This window comes from Onychostoma macrolepis, chromosome 13 (genome assembly GCF_012432095.1).
Source record: "Onychostoma macrolepis isolate SWU-2019 chromosome 13, ASM1243209v1, whole genome shotgun sequence".
Lineage (NCBI taxonomy): Eukaryota > Metazoa > Chordata > Actinopteri > Cypriniformes > Cyprinidae > Onychostoma > Onychostoma macrolepis.
In genome coordinates this window covers 23908139-23933085 of record NC_081167.1, presented here as the reverse complement: position 1 = coordinate 23933085, position 24947 = coordinate 23908139, and the positions used below count along the sequence as shown (strand labels likewise).

At 39.6% G+C, this 24947-nt stretch overlaps 1 protein-coding gene across 1 annotated transcript; it reads right to left on the bottom strand.

The window, feature by feature from the left end:
- Nucleotides 1-1350: 1350 nt before the first annotated feature.
- Nucleotides 1351-23231, bottom strand: LOC131551933 (THAP domain-containing protein 6-like). The gene is made up of 7 exons (XM_058795189.1): nucleotides 22900-23231; nucleotides 22367-22460; nucleotides 21795-21987; nucleotides 21572-21661; nucleotides 20948-21194; nucleotides 20696-20849; nucleotides 1351-1441 (listed from the first exon to the last, which is right to left on the bottom strand). The coding sequence occupies exons 2-7, from the start codon at nucleotides 22444-22446 to the stop codon at nucleotides 1351-1353; spliced, it is 855 nt and encodes a 284-aa protein (XP_058651172.1). The 5' UTR covers nucleotides 22447-22460; nucleotides 22900-23231.
- Between the last annotated feature and the right edge of the window lie 1716 nt (nucleotides 23232-24947).

The following is a 24947-nucleotide window of genomic DNA, read 5'->3' as shown; positions in this document are numbered from 1 at the left end:
GAAAATATTGATGACTCATTCTGCAGTCAAGGGTGTCTAAATTGTTGTCCACTAAAATGCTCTCTAAAATGAGGCTGTCTCTCCCCTAATAAGTCAACCACCTATCTCTGACTAGCAACAGCAAGCAACAAATCAATTCATATATAACGTAAATGCCTATTTTTCTTTTAAATAAAAAAGATGTTTCTCATGTCACATGTCTGGACTGTCTTGTGTGTTTTTTCTCTCTGTGACCTAGTTTCTCCCTCATGTTGCCTTGTTAATTTGATTCCAGGTGTGTCTCGTTCCTCCCTGATTGTCTTGTGTATATAAGGTCTTGTCGGTTCAGTTAGTGTTTGTCGGTCCTGAACGTTATTCCTTGTGTTTCCTGTGTCTGTTGGATTATTGAAGACTCTCGTTTGTGAATTCTTCGTCTCCTCGTTCCTGGTTTCCTTGTCAGGCATCCTCCAGCTTTGCTGTGGTTGGAGTATCCCTCGATTCCACCTCCGAGGCCCAGACTTTGCCTTGGCCTTCACCATGGCTCCTAGCTTCCTCCTCTCCACCGTGGCCCAGCAGTCCACTAGCTCCGCTAGGCTCCCTCGTCCCTCCTGCTCCGCCTTGGTCTGGCGTCGACCATCCTGCACCTTGGAACTCCACTCCTCCGGCTTCGCCTCGTCCCTTCGTCCCTCTGGCTCCATCAGGCTCCTTCATCCCCTTGGCTCCTTCTCTCTCCTCTGTCACTCCGGCTCCACCGCGGCCTCCTGGATCCACGCTTCCGCGTCGGTCATGAGCACCATCTGCTCCGCCTAAGACCTCCGGATCCTCCCCGTCGCCCTTGCTCTTCGGCTCTCCGTCTCATTCTCGGGCTCCTCCTCCACCTGCTCCGCCACCGTTGGTCGGCCCCCTGGAGTTGGCGGCCATTCCTCTTCCATGGCTCTTCCCTCCGTCGGCTCCACCGTAGGCCACCGTTATGGCTGTGGCCTGAGTCCCGCCAGGCTCCTCCTGCTCCGGATCCCTCCTGTCTCCTCCCTCCTTCGTCGCCCCCTTGGACACTGTTTGCCAGCCCCCTCCCGAGTATCCGTCCTCCTCCAGAGCCTCCTCCTTAGTTCCTGCCTGCCCCTCCGCTTTGGATGTTTCTACGGTGTGAGGACGCACCTTCCAGGAGGGGGCGTTATGTCACATGTCTGGACTGTCTTGTGTGTTTTTTCTCCCTCTGACCTAGTTTCTCCCTCATGTTGCCTAGTTAATTTGATTCCAGGTGTGTCTCGTTCCTCCCTGATTGTCCTGTGTATTTAAGGTCTTGTCCATTCAGTTAGTGTTTGTCGGTCCTGAACGTTATTCCTTGTGTCTCCTACGCTCCCTGTTGGATTATTAAAGATTCTCATTTGTGAATTCTTCGTCTCCTCGTTCCTGGTTTCCTTGACTCCCCGTGAGTCGTGACACCTCAAGCCCATTTAATGTCCTGTTTCAATAAGAAATTCATTAATAAAGTAAAGAAAGCTGCTTATCAACCCAGTTCATGAGGTTTTGAAATGTGAATACAAGCAGGACCCTTAAAGTCGCGAGGAATCAGAAGTAGCAGCAGATTTTCTCTTTTGCATTGTGATGTACATCCGAATGTAACAGATTATTGAAAAAGAAAAGATGTAGGATGGGGACTTGGCTCTATGCATCGGTTGTTGATTGGATTTAGAGATTAGGCTCAAATTTCACTCGCCGACAGATTTCAGGGCCAAAAAAACCTAAATCTGAGGCAAATGGGTGCTCATTCAAATGAGTGATGATTGCATAGTGTGAATTATTAAAGATGCGATCTGAGAGATGCGCCAATGTCTAGGACCTGTTTGTGACTGAGTCTTGCAGAGTGAAATGTGTTTTGACTGGAAATGACATCGGTGACAACCTACTTCCAGTGAGAGAGAGGGGGTGGGGGGGTTTGCTGTAAATCACCACACAGACAGACAACCTGGATCACAAGCTTCTTCTGGACTACCATTTTCATTTGGAGGAATTCTAATCTTGCATAAGAATTCCACTCATGCGTGATCTTATATAATTTCCTGTATCACTACTTGTGCATGTGTTTTGTAAACAAGACAGTGTTGTCATGGATTCTTCCTAGTGAAATAGTATGTAATGTGTGACCTCCAATTGCTGATTCATCATGTAATGTGCAAACAGCACAACAACTTCATGATACCCAAAACAGTTGTATAGTGCAAAAGGAAAAGCGATCTGAAAACTTTGAAAATCGTGCAGTGTATGTGCAGCATGAGTTGCTGGTAAGAAAGAAACAGCAATGAAGTGCACATATTGTAGTGGGGCTTAAAAATGAAAGAAAAGAGAAACATCACAAGCAACTGTCATAAAAACGTTTCCAGATAACGTATGTAACCATGGTTCCCCGAGGGAAAGCACGTGCAGTTGAACCGGCATCAGCTTCTAGGAATGTAGCAAGCGCGCGCAGGGATGCCGGAAGTATGGCCCTGAGACGCAACGTTTTGTTCCCTTGGGGAACCATGTTTACATTCGTAACCTGGAGACGTTCCCCTTCAGGAACTTGAGCTGCGTCCGAAAATGCTATGTGAACGAGATGCCCACCCCGCCAGACTTTAAAATCCCTGCCTAGTGTGGAAGAGCACAACTAAGGCGAGAGAACAGAGGAGCCAGGAGTGGCTAAAGTGGGCGAGACCCGCATCCCGAAGGCCAACTTCTGGAGGAGTGAGACTTGACCCCCAAGGAGAGGGGAGATCAGAGGACTCAAGGCTATGGAATAGCGTCCTGATCCACCACTTAGCATAAGATTCTCTGGCCGGAGGCCTCAGCGCACCGTGGAGGAAACGTGTAACTAGGGGATGTCTGACCACTGACCAAGAGGGATGTGGTAGGCAGCCACAGGGTGGAGTGGGTCAACCCTATGGAGAATCGGGCCTGTAGGAACTACAGCACTGTACCAACTGGGCAGTTAACTGGGTCAAGCTGGCGGTCTCCGCACCAAGAAGAGAAAAGCTTCCACTTCAAGGCGTACAGTTTCCTTGTTGAGGGTGCTCTGGATTGGAGGATGGTCTCAACAACCTCAGTTGAGAGACCAGAAGTTATGAGCTGTGCCCCCGGTGCGCCAGCTTGTACAAGGGGCATGAACGTAGACCTCTGTGGTGGTTGATGTAAGAGACCACCGCTGTGTTGTCAGTGTGCACCAACACATGGCGATCTCTTAGGTCTGGGAGAAAGTGTTTCAATGCTAGAAACACAGCCAGCATCTCCAGGCAGTTGATGTGCCACGAGAGATGGCGACCGTTCCACAGACCACGGACCGAGCGGCCACTCCAGACCGCTCCCCAACCAGTGAGGGAGCATCCGTCGCTAGCATCACACGCCGACAAGGAGCTCCCAGCACTGGGCCCTGAGACAAGAACCAAGGTTTCCTTCACATGTCTAAGGCACGTAGGCATTGCAGCAAATCATGTCAAAAGGGAAATGTATATAAATAATTGAAATTAATTATGATTAATTACAATTATTTATATCGGCTGACAGTAATAACTGTAGCAGAATTAAATTGCCATCAACTGATCTGTTTGTCCAGAGTACATTCAGTGTAAGTTCATATCAACTCTAAGAAAGGATATTTCCGTGGTCACAGAAAATACATACATTCACGCGTACATGCAAAGGAGAGCTAAAGTGGATGAATGAAGCCATTAGAGAAACAGAGAATGCAGTTATGAAAAGAGTCCGTTAACCACCTGGGTAAAACCATCAGCGCCGTTTATAACGGGGTCTATAACTTATACAAAACCTCTGTTTAGTTTAGTTAAATGTACGATACTTGCACTGCCTTGGTTGTTGGCGAGTGTCCGGAATGCAGTCTTGGATGAAAAGTCTTGATGGTTTCAAGGTTTTGGACTCGCGATCACGTTCTTCTGGGTTGAAGAGTGATGAATTCCAAAAGATGTTATTCTGGTGGTGATTGGGAGTTCCTTCCCAGGTAGAAAGTGAAAAAGAGCTAAGAAAGAGATTTGCTGAGGTCCGAGGACCTTTGGTTGAATGGAAAGTCAAGGCTGCAAGGCCTGGCACAAAAACGTAAGGGTCCAGAAGAGTTCTAGCTCACATCCTCATCTTCTCAGAATCTAAAAGATCTGCAGACTGGAGGGGCGTTACTGATGTGAGAGCTTTATCTGCTATAGAGGTCACACCTCTGGGGTGTCAAAGAGCCAATGGTGTCTTGGTAATTTGCATAAGTAATTTTCCTGGGTTAATGCACAAACTACTAAAGATTCTTAGGACACTAATATGTTGCATAGGTATCAACATGTAATATTCACTCTCAATTAGATCATCCGAAGATGAATTGATAGAGACCAAACATGGGATGAGTGAGGTGATCTTAACTAGTGATCTATCGTAAGCATGCATAAGACAGTATACAATACACAAGAACATATACAAGAACAGTAATAATATACACAATGACCTGAAGATATGTGTGTTCACTCAAAGAAAGGTTTTTCTATGAATTAATTAGAGAAGAGTCCATTTTTATGGCATAATGTCTTTCCTATAGGAAAAAGGTAGTGAGAGTTGCTTTGCCTGCATTCCTTTGAGCAATAAAACTAGTGTTATTTGATGGGTTGCCATGGAACCAGACGCCTGTTCTGCCTTTCTTAGGTGTTAGAAGCTAATATCAACCAAACCTCGATGTGGTTGATATGCGGATGCCCTGGAGTCACAGAGGAGCCAGAGCAGCATCCACACACTTCGAGAAAGTGCGGGGTGAGAGTGCAAGGCCGAAAGAAAGAACCCGGTATAGGTAAACTTTGCCCCCAAAGCAAACCTCAGGAACTCCCTGTGATGGGGAAGGGTGGAGATGTGGAAGTATGCATCTTTTAGATCGATTGTGACAAACCAGTCCTCGGACCTGGTCTAAGACACGACCTGCTCGATAGAGAGCATCCTGATCTTCAGTCGCATGACTGAGCAGTTCAATTGATGCAGATCTAAAATAGGACGCAACCCTCCATCCTTCTTGGGAACTATGAAGTACCGGCTGTAGAACCCGGACTCTCTGTTGAGAGGAGGGACCACCTTGATGGCCTCCTTCCTCAAGAGAGTATTCACTTCATGTTCCATTACCAGAGCCTCCCACCAGCGTGGGAATGACCCTGTTGAAAGGCAGTGGTGGAGCGCCAAACTGAATGCGATAGCATTCTTTCTACAGTGTGCAGGACCCATCGAGACACACACACAAACCGCTCTAGCTGCTCTAGAGTCCCCCGAAGGGGCGGCGAGCCTCTCAGTTCTGCTATGTTTCCGGGCGGAAGAGACTGAGAGAAGCCCTCGCTGGAGACCGCTGCGCGCTGAAGCACCGTCAGTGGCAGGGTTGGCAGAGCGATCTCCCGAGGGCACTGAGGAGATGGGCACTGTGTGATGCAGTGTACACCGCTCTTCCCCAGAGGGGCCTGCCCTCCGAAGTCCTGAGCCATGGGCATCAGGACTGCCTCGGCTGATGTCTCCTTTTGAATATGACGGTCCTCAGACCCGCGTCATCTCCTAGGAAGCCTAGACTGATAGAACCAGAGCCTGCTAAGGCAGGACCCAAAGAGACACGCTTGGCAGGGGCTCCCACAGAAATGAACAAAAAATGTTGAAGTGAATAAAAAGTTTGCCTGGGAGCAGTGTTGGGGGTAACGCATTACAAGTAACACAAGTTTCGTAATCAGATTATTTTTTTCAAGTAACTAGTAAAGTAATGCATTTCTTTTTAATTTAGAAGGAAATATATGAGTTACTTTTTCAAATAAGTAATGCCAGTTACTTTATGTTCCCATGTATTGACTGACAGCTCTCCTTTCCTCATGTTGAGAGAAATAGGGAGTAAGTGCAGAGGCATTTTGTGCGCTGTGTGAACATGATGTTACTGTAGTTCTAGACTAAATGTCAACATGCATTTACTCATCTCACCTGCACAAAAACCGATTCATTGTTCCTCAAAATGAATAAAATAGTCAAATGCAAACTCAGAATATTATACTTAAGTTAAATAAGACAAATATAATTTATGTTTTTTATCCCATTTTATTAACCAATTTCTTTGCTACTGACCTTCGATGATCCAATTCAACCACACTAATAAGCAAAAATGACACATTTGCGTTTCATTTTTGTTATTAGTGAATAGTGTTGAATTTTCTTCTCCTGCGTCATATTCTTCATGCAGTTTGTTTGAGCTGTCTCCTCTACTGAACAGACGTGAATTTACATTTCCTTCAGCCTGAGGCGTATTTATTTCACTTTTGGTGTGAAAGGGCTTTTACATTTGTAAAAGAATAACTTTTTAATACTAAAAACAAACATTTTAAAAGTAACTCAAAAGTAACATACCACATTACTTTCCATAAAAAGTAACTAACATAATTAGTTACTTTTTTAGGGAGTAATGTAATATTGTAATGCAATACTTTTAAAAGTAACTTTCCCCAACAACTTTTTTCGATGGAAATAAAACATGGAAATATTGACTTTAAAGGCCACTTTCTATAATGCCTAGTCTTCATCTGCCAAGGTGCCATAATGTATGAATTTACCTTAATTTGGCAGCTTTTCTGAGTAAACATTGATTTATTCAATTATGCAACAAGATATATGCAACATTTTATTTCATTAATTCGATTAATATTATAAATCAATTAGCAGGCCTAAAAATGGGGAGAATTTGTCTGATAATACACCTCCCAGGTGATTGTGATGTGTCCACTAAGACTTTTCAAATACTAAGCAGGTCTGTAGTGAGACAGATGGTTATTTCATTCTCTCACTAAACACGGATCATGCCACAAAGAAGTAATCTTATTAGCATTAATAGTAAAGTCAAGCTATGTTATGTTTTAACCTTCTGCTAATTAATCATCACGTGTTGACAACATAATATACACATAGCATTGTGCTAATTACAAGGTACAATAAAAAGGTCAGCAGAGTGTGTAATATCTCAAACAGTCTCTGTTTAGTGGGAAGATAGTTCACACAGAGCATTTTATTGCTGGGATGTAACTGCAAAACCTTTTATGGGTTGATTGCACACCATAATGCAAGAGACAATTAGATCAATCATGATTTGCCAAGAAGGACAATTCTGAGTAACTGTGTTCTGCATTCAGATTCCCTCGGCCATTATGAGCAATATGCAGTAAGTTTTTCAAGAACATTAAAATTGTCGACAGTATTCTGGATGTACGTAGGAGGTTCAGGGATGAATTCACTCTGTCTTATGAATTTTAAAAGATGAAGACAGTGTCTTTCCAAGCATCATCACTGATAGTAGTCACTGATATTATGGGTAATTGCATTGGTTTATCGCAGTTCCTCAGCATTTCATGTCAGCATACATTAATTGCCTAGATGCACAGCAATAAACATTAATGTGATATTAATAGTTTCAAACTAATAAGACACAGTATGGTGAGAAAATTATACAACTGATGAAGCTGGTAGCTGATTAGTATCACTCTCTGTAGGATTGTAGTCCTTTTAATATCCAAGATAGCTCATTTACATGCTGATTTTATTATTATTTATCAAATACATAATGCAACAACCAGAAATTCCCCAGATGCCACCTGCCATAAATTGAAAAGAGTTTCAGGTCAGCTTGATTGAATGAAAAAATTTAAAGATTGACCGATTGATTCATTAAAAGCTTGTCTCACAAAAGGATTGGCATTTCTACAGATGGTAATTCACAGACTATTCTGTTATTTTCTTAATTAAATGTATAAAGCTGCAGATAATAAGCTTGTGTTTCTAAGCATCCCTCATGGATCCGTTCTTGCCTTGTTTTGCCAGAATATGCATCTCAATCTGTCTCTATGCTTTTAAGTGATAATGAACCAAACATTTTAATACAATATCAGATATTTGAATATGCTCTGCATTAATTAACACTATAAACAAACAATGATAGCTTTTATTATAAAAGATATGATATAAAATTAAATGTCACAGGATCTCAATTAGAATGACAGCCTTAAACCGCATATTTGAGCAGATTTTCACTTAATACTAATTAAGCTATAAAATATCATAATCAAGGTTTCTGCAGGTTTTATGATGGTCAATTTAATACTTAAAATAACAATAATAATAATAATAATAATAAAACTAACTAAAATTTGGAATTAAAAAGTGCTATTCTTCCTCTGTATTTTGCCTTCTTTTCCAGTGCAAATGTCTAAAGATTCTTAAATCAATATAGAGAGGCAAAATAACATATAAAAGACCTTTTGATTAAAACAAGAACAAATATTTGCTAACAAGCTTAAAAAAATCAACTTAATTCAAAGGGAAAGACGTTTTCATACCTCATTTCGTTGTTTTAAGCATAAACTCATTTAACTTTGTTCAACTGTTTCAGAAAACAAGACATCAGCTATCTTCATTTTGCATTTTAAGTACATGTATCTTGATTCAATGCTTTTTAGATATTTGTATTGAAAAACAACACTAAAATACTGTGGAAGATATTCATTTTTTACAGTGGATGCAACATTTAATACCATGACATTGCAACTCAGTGACTTTTAAGAAGCTGATCATTTGTAACGTAGTAGAAAAAAAAGTGTTTTAATATTAATATTAAATAGTAATATTATATTTTAAAATATTAAGATTTAATAGAGGTTTTTTTTTTTTTTTTTTATGTGAGTGTTTAAATGTAAAGCTGCATGTGCAACACATAGACTCTTTTCATAGATGTCAGGATGTTTCCACAGTTATTATTGAGAGTTTTTTAGATTTTCATTTTTTTTTAAAAAGCACATTTATAACTCTAACCTTAATTTTACTTTGTAACAATCGGCCTTATCAGAAGATGTCACAATAATTAAAAGGGGTCAGATTATACTGTGTGAGGTAAAATAAGTTTTCTTAAAATAGATGAGATAAACGACAAAAGTAGAATGAATAAATAGTGTATATTTACATATTGCACAAGGAACTTAAAACAACACAATAAAACTAGAATAACTTAGCTGTTAAAAGTTGATTGTCCATGTGAATCATACCCTAAAACAGTCTTTAATAATCCTAGTGTGTTGAAGTCCCAATGTAAAAGTGTCCACCGGTGTATATACAGTCCAAATAAAGTGATAATCCAAGATGTGTGAAATACTGGAATGGTAAATCCATAAAACAACTCCACAATCCAGCGTGTACTGGAGGTGTTTGGTCAGTGACACTGTTTGTTTGTCATGCTGCTTGCTTTATACTGGTCTATTTCCTGATTCCTGTCATGTGAGTGATTACGGCTCATCATCCCAAAGTCCCTGGTACCACAAACCACTCCAGCCGGGCCAGATTTTACCGCCATATTCTCCCACCTTCCCTTCTCCAGAGAGGAACTCACCAGCGTGCAGGGTGATGACGACACTCTGCAAGGACTTACGATCTCTCCCTCCACACCACCGACCAACAAGATCTAGATGCAGGACCAGCAGGGCTTACTGTACCGGCGGATCCAGAATGGGGACGACATCTACAAGATCCATCTAGTCGTCCCTAAGACCCTGGTCCGCCAGACGGTACAGCACTTCCACCAGAGGACAGCAGAAAGACATCATGGGCATCTGAAGACCCTACTGCAGATCCTGGGAGTTGCCTGGTGGCCTTTGGTCCGCAGCGACCAAGAAGTGTGGAGGCCAAGAAGTGTGCTGTCATCAACCCTAGCGACAAACCACCTTATCCCCGTTCATCAGCATCAACCACATCATACACCAAAGAGACCCGCAAACCGGATAGGAGGAAACACCAGGGGGGCTGACGGACCAGCATGGCTGGGTGCAACTTAGTCCTGGGAGGAGCAGCACCACCTACCCAAGAAGAACCACAGCCATATCACTCTGCAGCCCAAGACTGGTTGCCCATGGAAGCTAAGCAGGACTGAGCCTGGTCAGTACCTGGATGGGAGACCTCCTGGGAAAACTAGGTTGCTGTTGGAAGAGGTGTTAGTGAGACCAGCAGGGGGTGCTCACCCTGTGGTCTGTGTGGGTCCTAATGCCCCAGTATAGTGATGGGGACACTATACTGTCAAAAGAGCACCCCATCCACTTGATTGGCTCTATGACTCTCTCTCCTCTCCACCTGTAGCTGGTGTGTGGTGAGTGCACTGGCGCCGTTGTCCTGTGGCTGCCGTCGCATCATCCAAGTGGATGCTGCACACTGGTGGTGGTTGAGGAGAGACCCCCCCACATGATTGTAAAGCGCTTTGGGTGTACAGCAATACACAATAAAGCGCTATATAAATGCATCATTCATTCATTCAGGCTGGTATCAGATTCCACCGCTCTCTAGTGTTTCCAGGTGAAAAAGACGGAGTATTAAATGTATTAAAAATATACTTGAAATTCAAGTAGTATGTTTATAATATATTTGTATTCCCAACATGCTTATTTCAAGTGCATTAAAAATATATTGAATTGCATTTTAACATATTTCTAAAAAGTATACTAGAAGTACTTTTGTATTAAATATATGCTTAGTTATACTTCTAAGAAATATGCTAAACAGAAGCATACTTTTAATGTATTTATAAAAAGTATAGTAGAAATACTATGTTAATAAATATATTCTTAGTTACACTTTTAGGGAATATACTAAACACAAGCATGCATTTAGTGACGTTTTAGTGTATTTACAAAAAAAAAACACACTTATGTTACGCTTACTTAAAATATATTTTGTGTGTACTACTTTGTGTAAGAACATAACAAAATGATTACACTTTTAGTAGGTTTTTAATGTACTTTATATTGCAGTAGGCCTACACATGGTTATGTTTTAAATATTTGTATTTATAATTTTAATATTTGGAAAAGTACAATATTTTGAAAAACATTTTTAACATTTACAATGTACAAACCTTTGTCAAATATTATTAACCATTGCAATATTTAAAATATGTTGTTTAATATGGGTTATGCTAGTTGGTTGATTAGGTTGTTGTTCATTACATGATACATTAATTTTAATAGGTGTTTATAAATTTGTTCAAGCTTGATGCCTTTATTTTCTAATATATATTTCTGAAATTCCCACAAGGATTTCAACATTATATCTGACTTAAAATAAATAAATAATTAATAAAAAAGACAAAACACGTTTATTTGTGTTTAAATTCAAACAACACAGACTAAACCTGATTGGTTCCAGAGCCATTGGACGGCTCTGATTGGTTCGTATGAGCTCGCAGCAGAGAGCTTTGTAAATCAGATATGATGTGCGTGCAGATGTCCCTTGAATGTGAATATAAGTCTAAATTTAAACAGTATTATAGAGCGATCGTGTCTCTTTAGGGCGCTTGGAGGAAACCATGCAATTAATATGGATTACTTTGGCGATGCTTTTTTGCGATGAACTTTTTGAAACGTGAACATCTTTGATGAATCTTTTCATCAGAGGGACATAAATCTCTCAGATTTCATTAAAATATCTCCGCTTGTCTATCGAAGATGAACGAAAGTCTTAGATGGTTTGAAGCATCTTAAGGGTGAGTGATGGCAGAATTCAAATTGTTTTGGGGGAACTATGAAATTAATTAGACAATATAGCGGTATGTTCTTATTTTTACCAGCTTCTGCAAGCGTGTATGGCGTCTGGCTTCGGAACCTCACTGTGACTTCAGGTAAGATTTGTATTTAATTAACGTTATTTGTCTGTACCAGTCGTGTTTTTGACTCATGCATTGGCAGAAAAAAATAAATTAAATTAAATTAGTCATTATAACGAAATACCACACCACCCACGCTCACAACAGTCACAGCAAACTCAGTTGCAGCACAGCTGGTGGCAAACGGTCGCAGCCAAAACCGGCGCAGACCCATAGGAGAATACCACCGGACAGCGGTACCGGACCACCCACAACCAGCCAGAGCACTTACCAAGCCTTTCGATCCACAAGAACTGGAAGCTGCAATGAACATGCTGAAACCTGGGAAAGCAGCAGGAACCGACGAAGTACTGACGGAAATGATACAGCACCTGGGACCTAAAGCAAAGACCTGGCTCCTAGAAATGTTGAACTCATGCATGGCAGAGAAAATAATCCCACCGGCATGGAGAAAGGCCAAGATAGTTGCAATTCTCAAACCTGGAAAGGATCCATCATCCCCAAAGAGCTACAGACCAATCTCACTCCTCTGCATCACCTACAAGCTCTATGAGAGGCTATTACTCCAACGCCTTATGCCAGTTATAGACTCTAAGCTCACTAAAGATCAAGCTGGTTTCCGTCCCGGTCGCTCCTGTGCTGGGCAGCTATTGAACCTCACCCAACACATTGAGGATGGTTTTGAGTGTAAACTCATCACTGGAGCAGCTTTCATAGATCTTACTGCTGCCTACGATACTGTCCAGCACCGCACCATGATTAGGAAACTTTTTGACATGACTGGTGATCTTGACCTGTGTCAAATCATCAAAAGCCTCCTCAACAACAGGCGCTTCTTTGTCCAATTAAATGACAAGAAGAGTAAATGGAAAGCCCAAAAGAACGGCCTACCACAAGGCAGTGTACTGGCCCCCCTCCTCTTCAACATCTATACTAATGACCAACCACTTCACTCACAATGCCGTCGTTTTATTTATGCTGACGATCTCTGCATCACCACCCAACAGGAGAACTTCCAGAAGATTGAGCCTATCCTGGAAAGTGCCCTCCAAGAGATGACAACCTACTACAAAAACAACCACCTGAAACCCAACCCATCAAAAACCCAACTATGCAGTTTCCACCTTAAAAATCGAGATGCGAAAAAAGAACTGAGCGTCTCATGGGATGGCTACAAACTCTCCAACCACCCTCACCCTGTGTACCTGGGAGTCACACTCGACAGGACTCTCTCTTTCAAAACTCACCTCCAGAACACCAAAGCCAAGATCAACACTCGCAATAACATCCTGCGGAAACTGGTCAACTCAAAATGGGGTGCCGACCCACCAACCATCCGCGCAACTGCCTTAGCCCTGTGCTTCTCCACAGCCGAATACGCGTGCTCAAGCTGGAGCCGCTCCCACCATACCAAACTGATTGACTCTGCCCTCAACGACACCTGCCGCATTATCACGGGATGTATAAAGACAACGTCAGTCCCGTGCCTCTACGCTCTAGCTGGCATTGCCCCCCCCTACATCAGGCGATCCATCATCGCCCAAGACGGCGGAGAGCACAGGAGTTTGACACCAGGCACCCCCTGCACGGACACATAGCACCCCCACCCCGTCTGAAATCGAGAGCCAGTTTCCTGCTGACAGTCCCTCCTCTCCAGACAACCAAAGAAATAGCAAGGACCAACATTTGGAAAGATGATTGGAACCAGCTAATCATACGAGCTCAGGATTGGATGGAGAGAGGAATCACCCCGACTGAATGTCTCGCCAGCGGGCACGATCTCCCATGGCTAACCTGGAAGACCCTCAACAGACTACGAGTGGAACAGGGGAGGTGCAAAGCACTTATGAAAACATGGAACCACCAGACAGACGACACATGTAGCTGTGGAGCAGTTCAGACAATGTCCCACCTACTGGAGTGTGAAAACGCCCCCCAGTGCAGCCCCCAGGACCTGGCTGAACCGACCCCATCAGCTGTGACCTGCGCTAGATACTGGCAGAACGACATCTGAAATTGCAACGGACTCGAAAAGAAGTCATTATAACATGTACGACATTAACATTCTTTTATTTGCAACATGAAGTGTATTTATTTCTGATTTCCTGAACAATTTGGCTTCATTGTAATGAGGTTAATGATCTTTGAAAAACCATGATTATGAACATACAGTTACTTTGTCTTGAGCTGATCACCCAACTGTGGTAGTGTTCGTTGATTGGTGTTTATATTTGTTCAAGGTTGACAAACTTATCGACTTTATTTTCTAATATATATTTCTCATTACAGATAAGAACAAATATTAAATTGTAAGAAGGGTTGCTTATAAGAGCATACAGTACATCTGAAACTGCTGAGGCTGGGAAGGTTTTTGACTATATTTCCGACCAGGTACATTGTTCTGTCATTCTTAAATAGAAAACAAATCATCAATCATCATTTGCCTTTTTTTGTGCGTGTGAGAAATATTAACATTTGTTGTTTTTTCAGATCAGCTGCTATAGAAGACGACACTGAAATCTGAGTGCAGAGACAAGCAAAGGACTAGTAAGTATATTTTAATATCGTATCACCTCTGTTATAGAGATTTTTTTAATCAGGCCTAATGGAGGATGATTCGGTCAATCTTGGAAGAAAAATATTAGCAATGTGTCCATTCCAGGTGGCTAATTTGTGCTTCCTTTCAGTCATTAATGTAAAAATCTGTTATCTAATTTTGTTTCTGTTTTGTTTTTTTCTAAAGGCACTTGTGCAAAATATTGTATGCCTGAACGACTAGGCCGTGCCCAGGTCTCCGGAACCTGCGACGACGCTCAGCTCCATCGGCCCTTAGTATCCGGCTTCAGGTCCACCGGCTCTGTCTCCATCGGTCGGCCCCCAGATGTCGGCAGCCACACCATCTACATCTTGGCTCCTCGCTCCCTCGACTCCGCTGTGTATTGTCAGCACTGGGATGCTCTGGGTCTGTGCCATGTGCCAAACTCCATCTAAGCCACCAGGGCATCATCGTCATCCTCCCATCACCATCCCTTCACCACATCTTGCCATCATCCCGCACTTTTGCCTCTCACCATCCCTACGCCATCTCCTCGTCCACCTCCAAAACCCCCTCCATCCCTCCCTATTCTGTTGCTTGAACTTTATCATCTTCAGTCTTTGCACACACATCTATTCACTTTGTTTTTCAGTAAATTTTTTTTTTCTTTAGAAAATTGCATTGTAATTTTTATTTATTCATTGATGTAAAATTATGTACTTTTTTCAGTAATACAGGTATAACTGAAATGTTCTACAAATTGATAAGATAGCTATGCCATAGCATTTCAGTCTTTTTTTCATTTATTATAATGTTTTTTGTGTAATGTTTTAAAATGTACTTGAGTATGTTTTTTGTTTTTCACCAAAGTATATATGCTGCTGTACTTTTTAAATGTACTTTATGAATATTTGTAATGTACACAATATATAATACATTAAAGTTTTCTAGACATCAAAGTGTACGTGTGTATATACTGAAAAATATAATATACTAGTAGTGTAATGCTAATGCATTTCTAATGAGCTGAAATACAATTGAAATGTACTTAAAGCACATTAAAACGATGCTTCAAATATACTCTTAAAATGTACATTTAATACTTCATGAACTACAGTTAATGTATTTTTAATAAATACACTCAAATTTCACTAAATATACTTAGTGGTTCCAATTTAACACAATTTCAATATATTAAATATATTACAAATAGATTAAAATCGAACTTAAATATATCTTGAAATACACTTAATATGCACTTAGTATAGTATAGTATAAATATATTAAGTGTGTCTGAAAAAGCACAATTTAAATATATTTCTTTTTCACCTGGGTTCCCATATATTCCTCCGGCAGACTAGTGCCTGTGTGAGATGGCCTAGTTTTATCTAACTTATTACAAAGACATTTCAATACACACATTTTAGAGGATACCCATTACATGGACAATGACTTGGGGGGACTATGTGACACTGTCACACAGGACACACGTTTTAACCTGCTCAATATATTATAATGATTTTATGTATATTTGAGTTTTAATAGGTTGTCATGTTGTAAATAAGTCTGGGTCTGCCGGTCATGTGACTGATCACATGACAGGAAATAGGAATTGGACAGCATAAGGAGGCAGCATGAGGGTAAAACAATGAGGGTATTTGACCAAAGGCTGGATTGAGGAGTTACCTTTGTGGATTTACCATTCCAGAATCTCACTTTATTGGATTATCAAGCTCTTTGGATTGTATATACTCTGGTGGACACTTCTCACATTCACATTGGGATTTACAGCACGCTGGAATTCTTAAGGACTGTTTTAATGGTATGGAACGAAAAGACTTTTAACAGCCTAGGATTTCTTTTTTGTGTTGTTTTAAGTCTCTTGTGAATATTGTAAATACATATTTGATTTTCACTTATGACTCATATTTTTAAACACTCATAACCCCCACACAGTTTAATCTGACCTCATTTTAAATTCATGTAATTCGGCCGATAAGGCCGATTGTTACAACTTTGCCATTAAGTTACAGAAAATTTGTTTAATGCTGTTGTGTGAGTGTTTCTAATACAATGGCTGAGGGAGTGACTACAAACCTTTCTCTTTCATCTGTCCAACATAATCACCACTGTGAAAACAGCTGCTTCTGAGAACCCCAGAAATATAAAATGTGTCCATTGTGCCAAAATATTAATGCAGGCTTTTGTCACACTACACTGCAACTTACTGGAAAAAGTAGCTTGTTATTGGAAAAGCTACATTTTTAACAACAGCTGACCTACTGTCACACATCTGATAAATGCAGTAAGGTTAGTACTGCGTCGCTACTTCTAGTTAATACTCCCTAACAATGTTGAGAATATACCAATATCCTTGTAGGCCTGACATTTAGCATGTGCCTCCATTCTAGCAGAGCCAGGGTTCTTGGACTCTGATATGATGAAAAAGGTGGTAAGAGGCATTTTAAGGTCCAAATGATGATGCTAGTTTGAGGAGTCACATGGATAAATGTTTACTTTACACTGCTATACATTCTCATAAAGACACCTGAAGGTCAATATTTCTCTCTCTAATGAAGATTCCCCATGCCGCAGGGATTAGAAATATGGGTAACGTTCAAAGCAAAAGGGCAACTCGTTAATCTAGCCTAAAACTGAAGGAAAACCCATAGTGCTGAAGCTGAGCATTGCCAAGTGCCCTAGAAATAAAGTTATTTATTTTTTACATGCTCTGTAACATGGAGCCCTCCCCCTGCGCTGGTTAAAGGATCGTTTGCAATCAGAAATGTTGTTTATCCCAGCGCTCCAATAAACAAACAAATGTGAACACGACTGCAAATAACATGATCAAATAGAATACATAATCTCAATTTGGTCAAAAACAAATATTTACATCATAAACCCAGAGATGGTGTTTTCAAGTCACAGAGGAATAAAATGAGTTTCATTAAATTAATTGCCCAATCACCGACTGAATAAATTTGACACAGTTTACGTGTCAATTTATCCATTTCATTCATCCATGCATGAATTTCAGATATATTTCAAGATGTTTAATTCTTTGAGGTGGCCCCAAATGTGCAGTAGAGCTTGTAATCACACCGAGAAACAAATTGATGCTGTCGGCTGTACTGGTTCACTGACTGGCTTTCCACACCAAACCCTGTGTCCTTCCTATTGTGTGTGCAACTGCATGTCTTAACTGAAATTGCACTCACTGGGTTTGAGGAGCATTTTCAAATAATCTGTAAATCACAATTCTAACAGTAGTGCTGCACCCACATTTCCATATATTCAAAGTGTAATAAATTTGACAAATAACATACAGTACTTCCCAACCACAGATGAAGACCAGTATGCTCTGTAGGTATGCATGCGCAAATATATATATATATATATATATATATATATATATATATATATATATATATAAATATAAATATAAATATAATGTACACACACACACATTTAATGATTAAAAATAAAAGGAATCAGCTAATGGTAAAACAAAATAGTTGCTGCTGAGCCCACATGCAATCAAAACCTTCACTTCGATTCTGTATGGAGCTTGATTATTTTCAGTTGTTAGTCCAATCACAGTAAATGTAATTACGCGATGTAATTATGCAGTTACTGCTATAATTGGTTGAACAGTCATGTGTGAACAGTGAGTACTTTCTGGAGCACTGGTGCCCAATGTTCACAGTCAGTGCAGTTGATAATTTGCTGTTCTTCACAGGTCTGCTTGTTAGTAAGTCCAGTTGCAGAAAGAGTTGCTCAGTACTTGATTCCCAATAAGGGCATTGGGTTGTTTACAATAACAGTGAAAGATTGGTTGTTGTTGGGACTAGTCAATTTGGTCACTGCTGTAGAAGACTTAATTGACTACTCACAATAACATCCAATTTAATATGTGTGAAAATATATAACAATTAATAACACTGAATAATATTAAAAGTGTGCTAGTTTCAACCATCCTGCCCAACAAGAATGTTAATATGTTGAATGAAAACAGATAGAAGTTTAGATTAAATGGCATTTTAATGTATTTTGTGTTGTCACAAATTTATTTCTCTCAGTATCTGTATCCTTACAGATTGAATGGCTGGGATTAGTTAGAGCCTGATCTATAATACAAAGAGCTTTTTTTATTATTATTAGGGCATGACCTCAGTTAATGAATTTTTATTTTATTGAAGCAATCATTGTTAGGCTTAAGGTAGCATGAAGGTGATCGTTCAATGGAGGAGACAGATGAAGGAGATTTTGAAAAGACTAGAATTTAAGCAAATCCCATTACATTCTGGACATGTCAGTCTTGATAAACAGAGTTTTCACAAGAATATTAGAAGTGCTAATAGAATGAAATCTCACAGCAAGCAGAAGCAATAATCAAGGACAGGCACTCGCCGTACATTTTGATTGTTATAGCTACTTCATTATTTTTTTTTTTGTCTCTCTCTCTCTCTCACTCAGAAACAACCTCATGTTATAATCATATATGCCATGCATGCACAGACTCATTTTAATGTTTTGCTCAATGTCGTTATTCATAAGAATTCTGAAAGTCAAATTTGAAGGTTGAATGTCATTTCAAAATCATACTCTTCTTTCACCCATGAAAATAACAGTGAATATAATAAAAACAGATATGATGGTGAAAACCATCTTTTCTCTCTACCATGATGTCTGCATGCTCAGTATTAGGTCTATATTCCAGGCACAGAGAGCACCAATAAAAGTTGATTACTTTTGATAAATAAACCAATGCAATCTTTGCAGCTATACATGAAGTAAGAAATATATAATCTCTCTTTATGGATTGTATTATAGAGAACTGTTATTTCGTCTGTCTCTGCACAAAATGGGTTTAAAAATAAACAGGAAAAAAAAACAAAAAAACAATGACCATGTTTATGGCATTAGCATTGTTTTTGTAGCATGGTACATGAATATGTTAAATAAACCGTGCACCTACAAACACTAAAATAATCCCTGTAAAGCCGCTACCTCAAAGTAATATTTAAAAAAAAAAAAAACTTCAGCTCCTAAATTACTTAAGAGAGCTGAAGAGGTCTCCTAAGGAGTAACAAGATGGCATCAAAGAGGAGACAAACACTTTGATTGTCAAGATCAAAAAGTACTTTTAAATTTTTTTGTAACTGACAAAGTATGAAAATGTAATAACCTTCCACTCAACAAGTCAATGCACTAACTGCAGAAATTAAAGTAGTAATTAAAAATTTTTTGGCTGGAAATTTGGAAAAATGCAGCAATGCACCAGTGATGACACTGTAAGCAGGGTCTTACATATTGTGGCACTAACCATAGATATATATATAAACACTAGATACCTCGTACGCGCTGTTGGCCAATGGAGGTCGACGTCCGCACACGGCGGCCATCTTGCCACAGGGTGCTCGCTCACTCGTAACATTGTGTTGTATGAAGCATGTACTTTTTAAATAACCATAACTTGCTCAATTATCTACCGATTTTCAAACGGTTTGATTTGTTATCAACGTCAGAGATGTAGTTATGACACTGCATACATATGAATAATTATAACAATAGACTTCCATATGAAAATATCCTTGCACCGAACCAGTTAGGTGCAATGAATATTACACACAAAGTATAAGTTAAATAAATATATAGGCTAATAAAACTAAGTGTACAGAATGGCGACATGACTTATACACACACACACACACACACACACACTTTTGTAACATGAATATTACTATTATAATAAAACTATTATAACTATTATAATTAAATTATTACGTTTTCTCTTTCTGCCGGATAACAAGCATCTCTGAACTGAGCCCTCTAAGTTACTTGATATGACTTTAGAAACACAACTGAGCCCTAGTACCAGGTCTTGTAAAGCTGTGTGCAAAAGCAGATCAATACAGAATGAAAATTAGTACTTTAGACCATTATTTGCCAAGGAATGGTCATGCGTATTGTAAAATGCCCAATGGAAACTCCCCATATAGGACTTTTGGTTACCCAAAATGCATACTGACAATAAAAGGCTTACTGTTTGGCAACCTCTTCGTGTAGAATCATAATGAAATTAAATCAAAGGTAACACTCTGATGTTACTTGTACACTATTTGGATTGTATCTAAGGGGTTCTGATATATAAAATAGAATGAATACACAAAATATGGAATAATTGCACAAAAGTCTCTATTTGTAAACCATTATAAAAAGTGTAATTTAGTTGCAAAATATTTACAAATATACAAAAAAGAAATACTGTAGAGAGAACTACACTACTGTTAAAGTGGACAGTAACTTTAAAAACACACTGGCTAATGCCCTTTAAAAAGGACAGTTTTATTATGTTTCTGTCGCATGTTGTTGCTCTGGACATACAAAAAATAGCTAAAATATCAACATGTATCAGCATGAGACACGAGCTGTTAGATCAGTAAGTTTAACCATTCAGGATAATATTGTCTGGAGTGCTTAATGTAATTCAGTATAAAATTAGACATCATGTAGAATACCTTTGCAATGAACTGGGATGTGGCAAGTGAATATGCAAGGTATCTCTCAGGTAATGATATGCCTTTGGACCATGCAGATGGAGCGTAAGGGCAAAATCTCTCTGGGCCTTGGTGTACTCTACACCCTGCCTTGACAGGAGATGAACCGGAAGATCTGAAATTCAATTAGCAAAAGTGAGTCAGTAGGTATCCTAGGAAGTCAACAAAGAACATAAAATACACAAAATATTCAATATAATATGTTTATTTTACCTGAGTAGCATTCAAGGTTGCCTTTCAGCTCTTCGTTGATGAGATTTTTCTCCTTCAGTTCTTCCAGAAGAGCCCGCATGTTCATCTTGGCCCTCTTTTCTCTCCTCAAGGCATTACTCTTCTCCCGCTGCAGTTTCCTCACTCTCACCGAGGCTTTTTCAAGTTTGGCCTTTATAGCCTTAGGGCAAGCAGGCAATGAATACAAGTGGTCAGTGGCCTGCCGCTTGCGGTTCAAACTCCTCTCTCCCTGTTGTTTTTCCAAAAATACAAATTATATATGGAAATTAATAAGTTACTTTAACAATTTAATCTTCACTTTTAGATGATGTGAGCCTTAATACATGTTTAGGTTCTCCAATTCCCCAACAGAAAACACAACAGCATACATTTAAGAAATTAAATGTTGAAGCGACGAAGCAAGTGAGATAGCCATTAGTTCTCAAACTTTTTACACAGAGTACCACCTCAAATAATATTGGGCTCTTAGACTACTAACAACATATGTCTTTCTGGGTACCACCAAGATAATGGATTTATTAAAAAAAGACACATGATGTTCTCACTTGTTTGCAACAAGCCATATGAGGATCTCATTTGTTTGACATTCCACATGCAAACACTCACAACATCAGGTTGAGGTACATCCTGAGACAAGTCCATTGGCAGGTTGTCTTCCGCTCTTCTACAGGTGGTTGTGCTTCTTGTTGCCACCAGCTGAAATAAAGTAAAGAAGTTTTGAGTGTCTAAAATGTGTTGTAATAATCTACACATTATATAAAAAAACTAAAGTGACATTTAATCACAATCTTATACACCTTGAATTATTGTTGGCCAATGATACACATACCCTTTGAAGATGAGCTGGAAAATCGAAAATACTTGGCACAACACCACCTTTAAGCCGGACAGTCTGCCCCGTCCTGTCAAAGTCCTCGCTCCTGAAGTGTTCACTGCAGAGCAGTGTCCTCTTAGAGGCAACAAATCCGTCCCTTCTCAGGGCAAGTTCCCATTGCCTCCTTATCTGTCCAGTTTTGGGAAACCTTAAAAACGTGAGAAATGTACCCAGAAATATAAATTATTGTCTACATTTCCAACCCCTTTTCCTTCTTTCAACATTAAGGGTAAGGACAAAAATACACACCTAACTTCTCATACGTTTAGGGTAATTGTATGTAGTCTATGTATGTGTGCGTGTATGTAACTTACTTAAGAATAAGAAAACAACACTAAACAAGTTATAAAAAGATGTGCAAAAGAAACATTCAGCGATTGTGTAAAACTTTAAAAAGTTTTGGGTCAAAAACAAAACTATTATGTCATAGCCCTGATGTTACTGTGTAACAGGACCTGTATTGTACATACATCCACTAAGTAAATAACGATTATCTCAAATATAATCATAATATTGTCATATCTTACAGGTGAAAGGTGATCCCACGGGCTCTCGTTTCGATACCGCGTTCATTGGAGCATCCGTAGGCTGCACAAAAGTCTGGCATCTTCTCTAATAATCCTGTATCATAATGCAAGATGTTTTTAACTAACCAACCTGATTGAAAATCATGTGCAACTTGAGTTATATTTAAAAGAAAACGTTAGCTAAGCTTATTGTTATTGGCCTGCAACTAACTACAAACACATCAACAAATATTGTACTTTTGACAAAAGAGATTAGTAAAATCATTATTGGTGTCAGTAAATACTTTATAATCGAACAGCACGATTGTGATCTCTGCCTTGATAACTTGCGCGCAAGTAACGTTAGCCGTGATACACAACTATGCTGCACGATTAAGTCGTTTTTCGAAAAGAAAATCTGCAACTTCAACATGTTACAGCATTCAGAATTATAGCCACGTTAATAACGTTTATAAGAAACCAAACCGTTTGTAAATCCGTCAAGATTTCAGCGAGATAAGAAGATTTATGTTCGTGCTGATCACTCATCTTACCTCAGAACTTGCCAGAAAGCTTCCCTGTGGCAAGATGGCCGCCCTATGATGCCGGAAGTGACTCCGCCTTAAAGGTGCGTTCACACCAGACGCGAATGAAGCGTTAAGCGCGAGTGATTTACATGTTAAGTCAATGCAAAGACGCGAATAGACATCTTGCGGCGCGGTTCGCGCGAATGAGGCGGCGCGAATTGAGCGTTTTGGGCGTTTGACGCGCTTAACGCGTGATTCGCGCGAGTTGAAAAATCTGAACTTTGGCGAAAATTCGCGCCGCGTTAACCAATCAGGAGCTTGCTCTAGTAGTGACGTGATTACAACGTAGCGAGGGAGGCAGAGATCTGAAACAACAATGGAGGACAAAATCATCTTGCTGTATGTGAATACCCGAAGCTGTACGATACATCTTCGTACTTTTACAGAAACAGGAATAAAAAGGATCTTGCTTGGTGTGTTACTTGCACAACATAGTAAATCATAATTTATAGCCTATTTGTTACATAAAAATATTATTTCTATGTTAAGACTAGAATAGGTTACTTGGCAAACATTTGTACATTCATTCTTATTATATCCTATTGCAAATACACTCACAATAGTATAAAAAAATAGTTATTTATGATTGTACCAGTGCAGTGTGAGACTGAAGCCGCCTGGCAGAAACCCCTCCTTGACGCGAATTCGCGTCTGTTGTGACTTGAATTTCACGCGCGAATGAAGCGAGTGAACTCAAAATGTTCAAGCGTCCAACTACGCGCGAATAGCGCGATTTATTCGCGCAAGTCGCGTCTGGTGTGAACGCACCTAAGAGATCTAGTGTTTATATATATATCTATGGCACTAACCCCACCAAAGACTATAGAATACCCAAGACATGTCACTAATAGTTTTGAATGGGGAAAAATGCAACACTCAATATGGCCGCTCAATCGCAGGAAGCCCCGCCTTCTGAATGAAAGAGCCAATCACTAATCGGTAAAGTCAGCGCGTCACTGCAGCTGCCGTTAGAAGTCATGCGCACTGGCTGATCTAGCCTGAAAAATAAGCTTTTTATAATGCTATTTGAGCAAAAGAAACAACATTTATGATACAGTTGTTGTCAGATTTCTTTGGTGATTTCAAATATGAAATTTAATCGTAAGCTTAGTGAACAGTTTTGGAGAATTTGATGTTTGCCCATTCAAAGAGATAGGAGCTGCACTTGGATGCCCAAGAGGCGTTTCAAAGATGGCCGCCGAGTGACATGACTTGTCTTAAAGAGACTTTGACCCCACTAAACACAATGGTGGTCAAATGTGATGTGTCCCCGTTTTTTATATTATTATTATTATTTTTTTTTAATGACCCCACATTTCACTTCCACCATTAAAATACAAAGGACAAAAAACACTGACCAGTGTTGCCAACTGCTTTCAATTGAAAGTAGCTAAAACTGGTCACTTAATGTTGCTAGATGACTTCATAAAGGAGTTCTATATTTATATTTACATAGATCAGTGAACTCACCTTTATGACATCATGGGAGAGCTTCGGAATGTAGATAAGGTTTGTCCAAGAAATTGATTTTGTTGCTAGGCTTTTGAAAAAAGTCTCTAAAGGGATGAGGAAGTCACTAAATCTAGTGACAAATCACAAAATTGGTAACATTGGCACACTGACTACAACATAAGTTACATTTCATTGGCCCTCTTGTTTTTGCATGTGTTCATAATTTCTTTGCATGACCGCACAGTTTGGCGTGTTTCATTGCATTACTATCACAAATAAAACAACTGACTCTAAGCAACTATGCAATATGTTTACAAAATCTTGCACATTTTTATTATTATTTTTTTTAATTAAGGGTGAAGATGTCAAATTTTCTAGGCCGGACATCACTTTGGCCACTACTATATGGCAGTTTATTGACTTTCCAACTGACTGCCAAACCATATTGCAAAAACAAGCCACTTTTATGAGGATTGTGGGCTTTCCTGGAATTGTTGGAGCCATTGATGGAACTCATGTTCACATCATTGCTCCAACTGTAAACAAGGAGACATACCAATAGA

What these genes read in the sequence shown, in the direction of transcription:
- LOC131551933 (XM_058795189.1), bottom strand. Translation starts at nt 22,446, where the DNA reads ATGCCAGACTTTTGTGCAGCCTACGGATGCTCCAATGAACGCGGTATC. An exon ending in TTCCAGCTCATCTTCAAAGG is followed by an intron (nt 21,662 to 21,794) that starts GTATGTGTATCA and finishes ACTTTATTTCAG; the next exon opens with CTGGTGGCAACAAGAAGCAC. An exon ending in ATGTACCTCAACCTGATGTT is followed by an intron (nt 21,195 to 21,571) that starts GTGAGTGTTTGC and finishes GAAAAACAACAG; the next exon opens with GGAGAGAGGAGTTTGAACCG.